At 39.2% G+C, this 15,022-nt stretch overlaps 1 protein-coding gene across 2 annotated transcripts in view; it reads right to left on the bottom strand.

The window, feature by feature from the left end:
* The window catches only part of RBBP6 (RB binding protein 6, ubiquitin ligase), a 32,694-nt gene that overhangs the window by 2,710 nt on the left and 14,962 nt on the right, over window positions 1–15,022 (bottom strand). The window contains exons 5-17 of one of the 2 annotated variants that reach the window (XM_049638437.1): window positions 14,781–14,869; window positions 14,571–14,667; window positions 14,031–14,170; window positions 10,985–11,157; window positions 8,947–9,050; window positions 8,498–8,832; window positions 7,120–7,216; window positions 6,907–6,985; window positions 6,750–6,804; window positions 5,360–5,428; window positions 3,314–3,676; window positions 2,922–3,023; window positions 306–2,063 (exon numbers count right to left, since the gene is read on the bottom strand). In XM_049638437.1, coding sequence (XP_049494394.1) covers window positions 306–2,063; window positions 2,922–3,023; window positions 3,314–3,676; window positions 5,360–5,428; window positions 6,750–6,804; window positions 6,907–6,985; window positions 7,120–7,216; window positions 8,498–8,832; window positions 8,947–9,050; window positions 10,985–11,157; window positions 14,031–14,170; window positions 14,571–14,667; window positions 14,781–14,869 — 3,461 coding nt within the window. The remainder of the gene's footprint in view (window positions 1–305; window positions 2,064–2,921; window positions 3,024–3,313; window positions 3,677–5,359; window positions 5,429–6,749; window positions 6,805–6,906; window positions 6,986–7,119; window positions 7,217–8,497; window positions 8,833–8,946; window positions 9,051–10,984; window positions 11,158–14,030; window positions 14,171–14,570; window positions 14,668–14,780; window positions 14,870–15,022) is intronic. The other variant, XM_049638438.1, reaches the window with a different exon arrangement.

Below are 15,022 nucleotides of genomic sequence, written 5' to 3'. Positions count from 1 at the left end.
GAGAGGGAGAGGGAGAGAGGGGGAGAGGGAGAGGGGGAGAGGGAGAGGGAGAGGGGGAGGGAGAGAATCTTAAGCAGGCTCCAGGCCTTCTCTTTCCCAACATGGGACTCAATCCCACCACCCTGGGATCACGACCTGAGCTGAAACCAAGAGCTGGACGCTCAAATGACTGAGCCACCTAGGTGTCCCAAACCTAACCCCTTCTTAATTTATAGGTTACATTTTAAAAGCATAAACACGGATAAAATTAAAGGAAACTCTTTCCGAAAACGAACATCCATACCCAACCACCCATAATCAGATACCTTGTATAATCCACAAGAGTTGAGCTGGATCCCTCAGCTCCAGCTACTTTTCGTCTGACCTTTCCTTTGACTTTTTCTTGTTTAACTTTGCTAGATGCTGACTCCAATTTTTCAGAGGGTTCTTTCGTATTAGATACATTTTCTGTACTCCCAATTTTTTTACCAGTTTCTCTGTTGAGCTTGATTTTTTTGGCTGGGGCAGTTGATGATGAAATTTTGTCTTTCTCAGGGGTCCTATCCATTTTTTCAATATCAGGTTCCATTTTGCGCTTTGGTGATGGTTTCACTATTTCAGTCATTTCCAGTTTAGAGACTTTCGTTGAAGAGGACTCAAAATCTTTCTCTACACTCTTCTCTTCGGTTTTTCTTTTTCTTTTTTCTCCCTTGCTATCAGGTGGCTTACTTTTCTCACTAGGCTTCTTGGCCTTTTCTTCCTTATTAGTTAGCTTTTCTGATTTCACGTCTTTGGGGTAATCCTTCTTCACTTTTTCCTCTTTGACTGGTTTTGTCTCTTGGTGTTCTTTTGCTGATTTAGAGTGAGCTTTTCTGGGGGTACCAATGGTCTTTTCATCTTTTTGGGAGGAAGATGATGATTTAGCATTATCAGTCTTTGGAGTCTCCTCTTTGGCTTTTTTAAGTGGAGGTTCAGATCGAGGAGATTTTTCACGCTCTCCGTCTAGTTTTTCTTGGGGTCCCTTAGCAGGTTTTGCAACATTTTCTTTTTTGGACACAGCAGACCCATCATTTTTCCGTTTGGTCTTGTCACCTTTTGCTTTTGGTTTATCTTTCTCCCTCTTGTCTTTTTCAGACACCGACTTGAAAGTGATGGATTCTGCATCCATTGGTTCATCTCTAACAGGTGTAGCATCATCTCTACTTGGGAGAACAAACAATGAGTCTGTTTTATTTTCTTCACTGCTTGTAGGTTCTCTTGATTTCCTAGAAGTTTCTAATAACTCGGGGTTTAGAAAGCCTTCACTCTCTTCCCCCTTTCTTCTTTTCCTATGTTTCTTATGTTTGTTTCCTTTGCCATCTCCGGGATTATTTTCGCTCTCCTTCTCTTTTGACTTTGTGTTGTCCTTCTGATTGTGACTATCTCGTGTTGAAAGCTTTTCTGGATAGTTGCCACCTAAGTTTCGACTTCTATGACTTTGTCCACCAGCATAATCTTCTCTGCGGCCTCTCGTGAAAGGAGAATTTCTGATATTAAGAGGCAAAAATCTCTCAGGAGAAAAGTTCTCTCTATTTGCTGATGGTCTAGGCTGTGCTCCGGCAGCATAACCTTTATAATACTTTTCATACCACTCTCTATATTTTCTTTCCCATTCTCGGTAACGCTCTTTTTCAAATGGGTCTCTAAAGTCAACACTCCTCCCGTAATAAGCTTTCATGTCGTAAGGTGGCGGAACTTCTCTGTATCTATTAAAATATTCACGTTCTGTTTCCCCTTGAGGCACATTACGTTTATTGGGAGACTGTCCCCTAAATGCTTGAGGAGATCTTGACCGTGAATGGTATCGTCTATAGGGGGGTGACCTTGACCTAGATCGATGATATCCATGAGATCTAGACCGTGAACGGTAATTTCGGCTCTTGCCTCTGCCTCTTCGGGGGTATGGAGGTGATCGGGAATAGGAACGAGAGTGTGAGCGGCTAAATGATCGAGAGTAAGAACGTGAACGTGTTGAACCAGATCTTGACTTAGAATAAGTATACGAACTTCTTGAATATGATGAACCACTATAAGGAGATTTAGACCTAAAAACAAAAAACAAAACAATAGTTGATAGTTGAGAAATATTTGCAAAATAAAATACAGACTCAGATTCTAGCATGCTCTCCTCACGGTTCCATCTTTCTTTATACCAAATTTCATCTTAGATGGTTAGAGAGGCACAGTGACCTCTACTGGAATGGAATAAAGTACACAAAGATCAGAGCAATCACTTGTTACAAAACAAAAGTGAAATCTTGACAATTAGAGTGAAGCGCATTCATGTACCGTGAGTTATATGAGCTAATTAACTTAACATTGAACAAAATTCCAATTAAATTTAAATTTTATTTCCTATCTGGTTATTTAAACAGGAGTAATTTCTTTGTCCTACGTTGTTGGCCAACAGTCTAGCACTTTGAAAGGAACCACAAATGTAAGCTTAAAAAGTAAGTCTTTTAAACAAACTTCCAGGGAATTTTTATAATTCAGTTTTTCTGTCGATAAAACAATTTGTATTCTACCACTGCTTCATAATTACACAGGTTAATGTTCCAGCAAGAAGCTGTAGCCTTAGATAAAAGCGTCCTCAGAAATGTTCTTTGGCTAGTCCTCTATTTCTTTCCTTCCACAAACATTTTCCCAATTATTTCACACTATAAGTAACTTCAGGGGACAAGGGCAATTTAATCCCCATAACTGCTAGTTCTACACAATAGAATTTACATTGAGACAATATTTCAATAAACAAATATTGGGAAATAAGCTACATCTCCATTTCTATAAGCCTGGATCGAATCAGAAAAATTCCGTAAGTGCAATGTTATTTATATCCATAGCTAATCCCTGGATATTCAAAGTCCCATTTGTAATTCTGTTGTGAAGGCTTGCAAAACACTAACCTGGAAAATGAGCGCCTACGCTCCTTTTGAATCTTTTTGTATTCCATCAATTCCTTAGCAAAATCATTTGTAAACTCATCTAGCTTGGACTTTTTCTTTTCCCTAGTAAAATAAAGTTAAAGAGTGAAAGTTAACAAAAACCATTTAAGAAAACTAACAAGACAAATGTAATTAGATCATGAATGAAATGAATGAAATTGCCATTAGTTTTCCACTTTAAAACTATAAATAACTAGGAGTCCCTGAGGAAGTTGCTTGTATGGCTTTGGTTTAATTTTTAGGTGATTTTTTTTGTACTAACTGGAAACAGTAGAAAATGTTTCCAAAGATAACCTGTTTAATGTTACATCAGAAAATGAAAGTGTATGATAATTTCACACTGAAACACTCACTCTTCCTTCAGCCGTCGTTGCTCTCTATAGAATTCTTCCCTGGACAACGGTGGGGCTTGCGTTGTTGGGATGGTATTTGAATGAGCTGTCTGCACTCCTGATGATACCCAAGGTGTCGATAAATTGGCCGGAGCTGGCGGAAACCCTGGAGGAGGGACACTATATCCAGCAGGTGGTGGCTGGCCAGGAGGAAACTGAGGAGAAAATTGTGGTGGAGGAACACCTGGAGGGAGAGGAAGTGTATGGGGAGGAGGTGGATACAAAGGAGGGGGTGGGACAGGCACAAAAACTGGAGTTGCTGGTAGTGATGGGCCTTGAGTTCTCTGTGATCTTTCGCTGTGGTGTCGTCCGCGGTTTATACTTCTGGAGAAATAAATTCCAAGATATTATTCCTTCAAACTAACATCACCCGAGACAAGTAAGCTTGTCTTTTCTATCCATAATTATCTTCAAACTTACAAACAATGGAATAGAATCAACTATTCAAATAACACTGATATTTATATGTAAATAAAATTTTTAAGGCCACCTGGGGATTGAGATGATCCAAGTTTACAGCGCCTTCTCCATGAGGTGCTGCTATATTTAGAAGTTCTCTTTTGTGAAGTTCAGATTCATTACCCCTCCACAATGATCTTTGGTGACTTCCCAATCTGTCATTTAAAGGAACTAACAAGGCTAATGCCTCTCTGACCTAGGCCTCCCCAAAAAGCCTTCCAAGATCAAAACTTTAAATGGAAAACCACCTCTTGTAATCTTTTGAGGTAGGAAGTGTAGAAAGATCCTTCAATGTAGAATAAGTATTAGGTATTTTTTATTTTTATAGTTTTACATAATTTTATTTCTCACCTGACATTATATCATGAGCATGTCTCTATGTCGTTAAAATGTCTTTGGAAACCTAGTTGTTAAATGGCTTCATGGTTTTGTGGGGTGTTTTGTACTTAAAGTACTTTTTATTTATTACATTTTTAAACACTGAGGTATAGTCACGGTTACATTATTAGTTGCAGGTGTGCAACACAGCAATTCAGTTAGGTCTGCATGTTACATCATGTTCACAGTGTGACTGCCATCTGTCCCCACACCATACCACCACAGTACCACAGATTACATTCCCTATGCTCTTTCATCCTCAAGAAAGTAAGTTCCACTTTTAACATCTGTAAGCAACAGCTAAAAATCTCAATTATTTTCTCTCAAAGGGTTAGGTGAAAATTACAGTGCTGGCCCAAGTTTCTGAACTGTCGCTCTTAAAAGAAACAGTGGCTTCTTTAAAACATGGGTTCATTTCTGTTAAGCTAACGGTTCTTTAAGTTCTAGGTAACTGGTACAAAGAACAGCAGCAGCCAGGGTTTAGATTTTAAGCCTCTTCAGAATCTGAATTGGTAACTATTATCTTCTATTAACATGTGATCTAGTAACAGAGTTACTTAGCAATTCTCAGTAGAGCACTAGAAGACACCCTTAATATTCTTATTATAAAGTTCATTTGGAGGCCCTTTACCCTGGTGGCGAGAACGACCTCAATAAGACCTACGGCTTACTTTGCAGAATAACATGGTTTTTGCCTGTCCAGGGCAGGAGCCCCGAACAATCTCTTTGTCTCTTCTTTTGGAAAAGAGAAGGTGGGAGAAGACTGGGACAATTGAGTCTAGAAGAGAAATAAATGCAATTCTTTCTCACGCTTGAGAGGTAAGCTAGTTAACTTTTGCCTTAAATTAAACTGACATCTTAAATACTGTCTGGGCCTTAGTGACTTCCTTCTACCCTCAAAAGAGTAAATGTAACCTAATATTCTGCTGTGTGCTGGAAGAAAGTAGTCATTGGGAAGGAGTATTAAAGACGCAGCCTAAAAGCATCATTTAAAACACTAAATGTAACCTGTTCTTCTCTAGGCCTCAAGATCAACTACTGAGGACTGAAGTGAGATGAGCATAAAGCAAGTAATCTCCCTCCCTTGCCACTGCCATGCTTTCGTTTCTTTGTGTTCTATTTTTCAGCAGTGTCATCAGATTAATTTTTCAAAAATTTTAAAAAGCATACCTGTAGCAGCTCCTCTCTCCCCTTCTAATTTGCTGTGGCGGAGAAACCAGATATCCAAGCTTATTGGAACTGTGTGGAAAGAAAGATAAAATGGGCTTGAGTATAATATACAACCTCCTAGCGTGTAGACCTTAAAAAATACCTATTTTAACTACTCTAGAAGATTTTTCCTCTCCCTGATCCCCATTCGGAAACTTGTTCCAGATAGAGGAGATAGGAGCAAGCATTACACTTACTTGAGTTAATTTTCCTCATTAATTTACTGTGACAATAACTAAACCTCAATGTACAATATTTTCCGCAACATGGTATTTCATTTAGCATCCTACAAGTGACTGTGAACTTGTTACAGAAGAGAAGAGCCCTTTCATCTGCTAGGCGCCATGCCGGTGGAACCAGCACTGTTCCAATTCTGCAGATGAGGCAATGGAGCTGAGAAGTAAAATCGCATGCTCGGTGTCATGGCACTGCCAAGTGCAGGGTCTGGAATTCCAACTCAGGCCTACCTGTCTCCAAATCCCTTGCTCCTTCTACTGAAAGAATCCGCTAAGTCTCTCATTTAGTCTATTTGTTTAAATAAAATATTTGATTTATCTTTAAAAGAAAAATCATAGTTTTAGAATAGAAGCCAGTTTATGCAAATACGTAAGCCTGTTGATATAGACTAAGACACAAATGATTGCATAGACAATAAGTAAACATACTAATTTTTAATACCATAGAACATCTTATAAAAATCATAATTCCTTGTATTTCACAGGGCAAAAAATAATATCCTATATATTTTGATATGCAATAAAATCTCATTAACACAGATTATTCAAAATGAGAAATTCTATGTTTGGTAGCCTTTAATCTTACTATGTGTTAAATCAAAATTTGAAAATCCATTTAAGGATAGGAAAAACGAGGGGCACCTGGGTGGCTCAGTCAGTTAAGCATCCGACTTTGGCTGAGCTCAGGATCTCACGGTTTGTGAGTTTGAGCCCCACATGGGGCTCTGTGCTGACAGCTCAGAGGCTGGAGCCTGCTTCGGAGCCTGTGTCTCCCTCTCTGTCCCTCCCCCATGCTCTCGTGCTCCCCACCCCCCCATCTATTAGCACAATGAATGATTCAGTATTTCAAATACTCTTTCAAAGAAAATAGTATTTCAATTAATCTTATCTATTCATTAACTGAGATCCTGTCAAGATCACTTTGTTAAGACATGAAAGTAAAAAGCGGAGCCTGGGTGGCTTAGTTGGTTAAGCATCCAACTTCAGCTCAGTCTTAACATGTCATAAAAAAAGGGGGGTTTACAATAAGAAACATTCAGCAACACACTAGATTATAATTCCCATTATCTAGTTTGAAAGCAATCATCTGGAGATTATTTTAAACATATACTTACTGTTCCCAACCTGGTCGACCACCACCCGGACGAGCAGTATTTATTCTTACTGGACCTTGGAAACAAGAACAGTAGGTAAATATGAAATTGCATGTTAAATAAAGTTAAAATTATTTTTTAAAGGAGAAAATGTTCAACCCAAAATGATTTTACTCACCAGTTGTGGGGATCAACTGTCCATGCAGTAGTGACTGTCCAAGCAAAGATGGGGTTCCAAGTACAGGCACCTGGTAACCCTTTAGGAAAAAAACATGCATAAAAAGAAAGAGTTTAAAAAAAAAAAAAAAGAGGGAGAGTTAAAAAAAGAAAAAATTAAACCCATCAGAAAACTGTAAGATAAATCTCACATTTAAAAGCCAATAAAACTTACCTTCTCTTCCATAAGAGCAGTAATTGCAATTGAAGAGGTTCCCTTTGAATGTTCTGATGCAAGGGCTGCAGCTGGTAATATTTTATTATCAGAATCCCTAGAAGACAAGAGAATTTGCAATATGTGAAAAAGTCATCAGAAATGGAGGAGTAAGAGTAAGCAAATTACAGTACATAATTTAGTAAGTCTGTTCACCCACCACCTGCATGAAGATGCGTTGATGAAAACTTTTGGGTCAAGTGGAGAGCTCTTTGGATACAAAAGTGATAAGGAAAAAAAAAAAAAAAAAAAGGAAATCTCTTTAAGAAGTCCCATCTATATAGATGGGAGAGAAATCAGTTGTAAGAATAATAAAGCTTAAAAAAAAAAGAAGAGGGGCGCCTGGGTGGCTCAGTCGGTTGAGTGTCCGACTTCAGCTCAGGTCGTGACCTCGCAGTTCGTGAGTTCAAGCCCCATGTCGGGCTCTGTGCTGACAGCTCAGAGCCTGGAGCCTCCTTCAGATTCTGTGTCTCTCTCCCTCTGCCCCTTCCTTGCTCACGCTCTCTGTCTCTCAAAAATGAATAAACGTTAAAAAAAAAATTTTTTTTTTTAAAAAAGGAAGAAAATCAAATTGTGGGACCAAAAGAATACAGGATTAAGAGTAAATTCTACTTCCAGCTCCACCACTGAAAAGCCAATGAATTCTGACTGAGGTCTTAAATATAAATGTAAAGGTCCCAGTCCTCAAGATTTTGCTTCAGTATGTCTGCACAGACCCCTGGCAACTATTTTTTTTTTTTTTTTAAGTGGCTGATTCCTCAAGAATTTATGAGCCACTGGGGCACCTGGGTGGCTTAGTTGGTTAATGTCCGACTCTTGGTTTTGGCTCTAGTCATGATCTCAAGGTGAGTTCAGGCCCCCAGTTGGGCTCTGCGCTGACATAGCGGAGCTTGCTCAGCATTCTCTCTCCCTCTCTGCCCCTCCCCCACTTGTGGTCATGTGTGCTTACACTCTTGTCATTCAAAAATAAACAAACATTAAAAAAAAAAAAAAAAAGAATTTATGAACTACTGGACTACATGTCCAAAGATCCTTTTCATGTCTGAACCAGTAGGATTTAAGTGAGTTTTAATTCAACACTTAACAGGGGTGGTTGGCAACTCGTATAGTTCTTTATCCTGGGATGCTTAATCATTTGCCAAGTGAAACTCCTTCATTTGCCTGTTCCTCCAATAAGACTGAGTCATCTCTTAAAAGTACCCGTTTAGCAATGGGTTACTTTATGGAGTCACCCACCTTACTGAGCACAGTGGTTCACAAGGATGATACTTACCAGTCACTATAACAACTACTAAAGCAATAAACAACAATGAAAAACCAGAGAGATACACAGACTTACCGGAAAGGTCCATCTGGTTTCTCAGAGTGGACTGAGATGGACACTGTGGCAGTTATATCAGGTACAGGAGCCGGGGTAGAAGATGAATTTCCAGGCACAGGAGGGGCCAAGGAAGACTGATTAGAAGTTAATGAAGATATAGAAGGAGCTGGGTGAGTTGAAGAGGTCACTGGAATCATCAGGGGATCCTGTTGTCTTGATATTGGAGATCTCATCAGAGGTTGTAGGTTCCGCTGAATGAGTGGTCTCGGAGGTGGTATTGGGGGCTGTGGTGGGGGTAACTGTTTTCGTAGTCTTTTTGTATAACCGGTTTCATTTTTGAAGTTATTAACAGCCTACAGATACCAAACAGAAAGATGCAGGAAAATGTAAGGTGGTATTTCCTCAAGCACAGTTTAAACCACCAAAAATTTTTAAAAATTTTCCAAAAGGGATACAAAGTCAGTTACCTGTCGTAAGAACTTATTGGCAATTAAAGCATCAGGAGAGACATCATTCTGATGGCATGTTGGACATGTATGATCATCTGATTCCAAGAGTGCTGTTCTTATACCTATGTGAAATAGTTTAAATATTACTCTTTCCAAGCACACATTACTTATCATTTCTAAGATTGAAAAACTTAAAAGTACAGACTCTCGCCTGATAGCACTCCTCTGCTATAACTTCTACCTTACAAACATAAGTCATTGGGGTGCCTGGGTGGCTCAGTCGGTTAAGCGTCCGACTTCAGCTCAGGTCATGATCTCGCGGCTCGTGAGTTTGAGCCCCGCGTCGGGCTCTGTGCTGACAGCTCAAGAGCCTGGAGCCTGTTTCAGATTCTGTGTCTCCCTCTCTCTCTGTCCCAACCCACTCGCATTCTGTCTCTGTCTCTCTCAAAAATAAATAAACATTAAAAAAAACAAACAAACAAAACCCAGAAGTCATAAATAGAATTTAAACAAAAATTTAAATTGAGAGAAAAAGCACTCTTTCCTAAATACTATTCTCTTTGTTTAGCTAAAAATTGGAATAGTATAGGGGAAAAAAATAGAAATAATATATAGTCTAGAAAGGTAAAAAATTTACAGGGCTAACAGGGTTTTTAAAAGAGCGTCAGGAGGAGGAGTGCCTGGCTGGCTCCATCAGAAAAGCATGCGGCTCTTGATCTCAGGGTTGTGAGTTTGAGTCCCACATGTGGTACAGAGATTACATAAATAACTTAAGAGAAAAGGGAATTATAAAAAACAGAAACATTGTTCAGGCAAGGAAATCAGCAACAACTACAGCACAGTACAGAGGAATAACACTAAATTACAGATTCACTGATTATGCTTCAGTGTAGTAAAAAATTCAGTAATGCAAGTGGTTTGTTAAATCTAGGACACTTGGAAACAAATCTTAAATGACCTCTTCTTGACTTTGGTCTTCACTGGAGAGGCCCCAAAATAAAGATTTATATTCCAAAGCTACGAAATGAAAAAGGCCAAAACAGGACTAAGCAGTGAAATTTTCAGATGATGCCATTTTCATCTTGGTAAGAAATAAGTGGCAGAAAAACCCAACCCAATATAAAAGATCAGAAAAAAATCACAAGTAACCACAAGGCAAATGTTGGGTAGTATGCTTACAGAGAGCAGTTCTCAATTACACTTAGGAATTTTAGAATAAACTATTTTTCCACCATCCAGGAAAGGGATTTAGGTACCATTTAAAAATATTTCTAGAATATCTAATGCCCAAAAGGCTTTCAAAATTCTGCATACCATTTAAAATGTGTAGGAAACAGGGGTACGTCTGTGGCTCAGTCGGTTAAGTGTACGACTTCTGCTCAGGTCATGATCTCATAGTTCGTGAGTTCTAGCCCCCCATGGGCCTCTCTGCTGTCAGCACAGAGCCCACTTTGGATCCTCTCTCTGTGCGTCCCCCCCTCAAAAATAAATAAACTTTAAAAACTAAAATAAAATGTGTAGGAAACAAAAGTCCTACATTTTATAAAACCTTAGTACAGTCACCCTAATGAAGGTATAAGAAATGGTCAATTCTAATATTTAAAAGGACAGAGGCTGTTGTTTAAAGAAAAAAATGTAGGGGCGCCTGGGTGGCTCAGTCGGTTAAGCGTCCGACTTCAGCTCAGGTCACGATCTTGTGGTCCGTGAGTTCGAGCCCCGCGTTGGGCTCTGGGCTGATGGCTCAGAGCCTGGAGCTTGCTTCCGATTCTGTGTCTCCCTCTCTCTCTGCCCCTCCCCTGTTCATGCTGTGTCTCTTTCTGTCTCAAAAATAAATAAACGTTAAAAAAAAAATTTTTTTTTTTTAAAATAAATAAAAAAAAAAAGAAAAAAATGTAGTGACAAAAACAGTTCTTGCTATTAAAGGTGCAATGATGAACTAAATGATCAATTATCAACATTTCATACTGATTAAAACATACAATGTTGCTAAAGAGCCCTTCCAAATAAATACACATATTCTAAGACGTGTAGATTCTGAAGGTTCAACATTTCTTACATTCATCGCAATAACTGTTTCCACAGCAGGGAATGACAACGGCATCAGTCATAATATCTTTGCAGATGAGACACAATAATTCATCTGGAATTGGATCATCTTCTTCTGAAGAAGAAGATGGCTCCTCTGGTAAGAAAGGTGGTTTTTCTTTCTTCCCAATTGCATATGCTTCTCTGTAAAAGAAGGTTTTACTGTTTTAACATTGTTAAGAAAACAAAGTATTACTAAGATAGTACATGTTCTACTATACCATAATGGGAGCTTATAATTCAGTACGATGCCAAATTCGTTTACACAAGTATAATACCTTCCAAAATAAGGGAGTAGTCATGAACATCCTCCCCCTAAGCAACAAAAAGACAAAACAAAATCCTAAACAAGTATAACAAAAAGAAACAAATGCTATAAAAGTGGCTAAAAGGATCTTAAGAATCCACATCTCTAGAACTCAGGGCCAGAGAATAAAGGGACACATTCAATGCCACAAGTTTATGCTTAAGTGGCAGAGACAGGATTTGAACTTGGACATGACAACACCCTAACCACAATTTTCTCTATCCTACCATGTTTCTTGAGGGGGTGGGGGGTATGGAGGGAATTCCCTTCCATAGAGCAACAGTCCCCAAAACCTGTGAAGGTATCAGAGAGCATGCTATAATATAGGAAATGGAAACTGGTGCTGACATCATACAATCGAGGGGGACAGTTCAAGGGAAATATTATGCAACCAACCACACCAGTAGCTAGTAGCTAGAATCATCAGACTTCAAAACCAGTGGTCTACTTCTAATTAGTATTTTAAAAGAGAGATTAATCTATTTATAGCCAACTAAGAAATACTAATGACTTCAATGATTGGAATATGTGTTACAAGAATATAAAGTAACACTTCAGTCATTTTGGGTCCATTTTCTGGTAGAAATACATTTTGCAGAAATGTTGCATATTAAACATATTGAAAATAAAACACTAGGGGTGCTTGCATGGATCAGTCAATTGAGCGTCCGACTTTGGCTCAGGTCATGATCTCACAGCTTGTGAGTTCGAGCCCCATGTCGGGCTCTGTGCTGACAGCTCAGAGCCTGGAGCCTGCTTCAGATTCCGTGTCTCCCTCTCTCTCTGCCCCTCCCCTGCTCGCTCGCTTTCTTTCTCAAAAATAAACATTAAAAAAAATTTTTTTAATAAAATAAAAAACCAAAGTACACTATTCTCAGACTTGTCACCACTGCTTCCAACACCCACATCTTCTCTAATCAGGCAGATTTGTATAACATAGGAATTCCTAGGTAAATTCTATCTCATTCAGGAACAGAGTGTGTCGATCTCACTGCTGAAAATGAAAGCATCTCAGCTGTACAGAGGAGGGTACCTGAGGTGTGTTATTTGTGTTGCAGCTGCTCCATAGACATCACCACGACTCCAGAAATAAGTATCAATTTGCTTATGCCCCATTGTTCCCAATTTGTGAAAGAGGAGTCTCCCACTGCCCAAAAGAGAGAAAAGAAAGAAAAAAAAAAAAAAAGAAGAAGAACAGAGGATAGAAAAAGAAACAAGAAGAGTCTGAGTTGCTTATCAGTGGTGTTAGTGGAGAGGGTGAAAGTTTCATTTAAAATATTTGGGCTCCCATTTCCCCAGTATTTGCTGTGTGTCTGGCACAAATGGGCTTTTGCATTTCAGCATTCAAAAACAATGAAGTTAATTATTAGTTAGGGTTCACAAGGGTGATGTTAATTTTTCCGACACAAACTTCCATTTAAGTACTTTTACTTGTATATATTATATTAAGATGAAGCGGTCTGCTCTTAAATTGTGTCCGTAAAAACCATCCATTTCAACCTAAGTTGTTTGGAAGCACGTATGAAATGTCTGAATCAGAAACAGCATAAAAACAGACTGCTCTAAGATGAACCACAAGACAAAGGATGGTGACTGATCAAAAATTGATGGGGGTGAAACGGAGAAAGTGAGCAAGGCTGGGAGTTCAGGAAAACACTAATCCTTATCTGTGAATGAAAACAGTCTATTTACTAAAGTGTATACTCAAAACCATAAAATCTTTTCAAGATCATTCCACGGCACTGCCGTTTTCATCACCCTCATCTGCGCACTATGCTGCGTTTCAACGCTACAGCATGAGGCTGAGGACAACTGTTCTTTTACTCATTCTCTTCATGTCACGATGAACTAGGGCACTGTTAATTCTCTAAATGGATGTTTCTCAAGGTATGTCCTGAGGACGCCCTCACTTCATAACCCACTGGAGGACTTGTTGGAGAACCCAGTCCAAAGGGACAGTTAATACTGTGCTCTGTATCATGTGAGTTCATAACTGGTGAGGGTAACCACAAAGGTAATTAGCGGGATTAATAAAAGCAGATAAAATGAGAAGTTGTCAGTTGAATTATACCACTAGTAGGTTTTCAGGTCTATCCACTTCATTAAGAATTGGCTCCTAAAACAAGATCTGAAAACACATTCCAAATAAGCATTAAGCTGTAGGGTATAGAGCTGTAGCTCATCTGAACTAATGGGTTTGTAAAATAAATCGTTATTTTAGAAGTTTAAGACTCACACGGTACATCCAAACTTATTCAAGAGGACTCAGTTCTTTATTTATTCTTGGCACTTAAATTTGCCCTGACATCTTATACAACTTTTGTGCTTAAGCCTTCTGTTTCTCAGAATGATTAAGACATTGGTCTTTTTCACTTAACACATGTAGATAGCATAGAAGATCATGTGGGAGTATGTATGTGAATGAAGAAGAAAGCAGGGTATGACAGAAAAAGAAAAAATTAGAAGCCCACAAGGGAAGTGGCACTCAGTGGTAACAAAAACCCCCAAATCCATTCTAAATTTGCATTTAATGGAGCAGACTGCAGCCTCTCATTCTTCACACAGAAATGCAACATGTGGAGACCAACAGTCTTGCTATACAATGCTCACCAGAAATCCAAGTAGCCAAGTGGCGACCCCAAGCCTACATAAAACACCAGCGCCCGGACGGGCTGTGGCCTCACAGGTCATACGTAACTAGAATACTTACGCGTCTATAGTCGGTATCGCATACTTTCCAGTGTTGGTAAGCATTGCACCTTTCATGTTAGGATCTTTCACTTCCATCATAAAACTTCTGGGAATACCAGTGCTCTTTTTAATCCTCGGACCAGATTCAAAGTTTTTATCCTATTTGGAGGGGAAAGGAGAAAGGAGGAAGAAAGCAAGCAGTTACCCTTTGTTTAATATTAGCTAACACGCAGTGCTTATTAACTGCTTATAGTATTTGTAGGGCTCTACATATATGATCTCATTTAAACCTCACAACAGCCATGCGAGGTAAATACTGTTATTACCATGTCCGTTTCATAGAGAAGACCGAACAGGCTTGAAGAAGTCAAGTGGCCTGCCCAAGCTCAGCCAACCGTTGAGCAGCAGAGCCAGGATCTGAAGCCTGGCAATCTGGCTCCACAGCCTGAGCTCATTTGCCATTGTAATAGAGAAGGCAGTATTTACCAAGAAAAATCCGATAGCTAAGAAATCATTGTAAGAAAAACAAGGTGTACCATGGTTTCTACTTTGGACTTACCCCGTTTGTTGGGCAATTCTTAATGTAATGGCCAGGTTTACCACAACGAAAACAGGTATAAGATGGAGGTGGTGGGCCTAGAGGTTTCTTCATGTAACTGAAAGGGAAACAGAATTACATGTACACGAAACCTTGAAAGAATAAAGCTTCTGATTGGGGGGGAAAATCCACCCCAATGTACCTATTAGTATGAAGCACTTATGGACTTACTTGATTGGGTCGTATTCATGGCCAGATTGCGACATCATTGCTTTAATTTTATCTTCTTCAGAAGCATTGGCTTCAGCCAGATTGGCAGTCTGTTTAACAGGTAATTATTTGACACACACATTAGAAACACATTTAAGACCACACAGCCAAAGACAACACCACTCATCCTGTAAAGAGCAGTATCTAATCTTGCATAAAACCTAAAACTGAAAGCTATTTACACGTATAACCTAGAAGAGGCA

Source organism: Panthera uncia, chromosome E3, assembly GCF_023721935.1.
Source record: "Panthera uncia isolate 11264 chromosome E3, Puncia_PCG_1.0, whole genome shotgun sequence".
In the NCBI taxonomy this organism is placed as follows: Eukaryota; Metazoa; Chordata; class Mammalia; order Carnivora; family Felidae; genus Panthera; species Panthera uncia.
The sequence above is the reverse complement of the archived record's forward strand: the minus strand, read 5'-3'. Positions and strand labels throughout refer to the sequence as shown.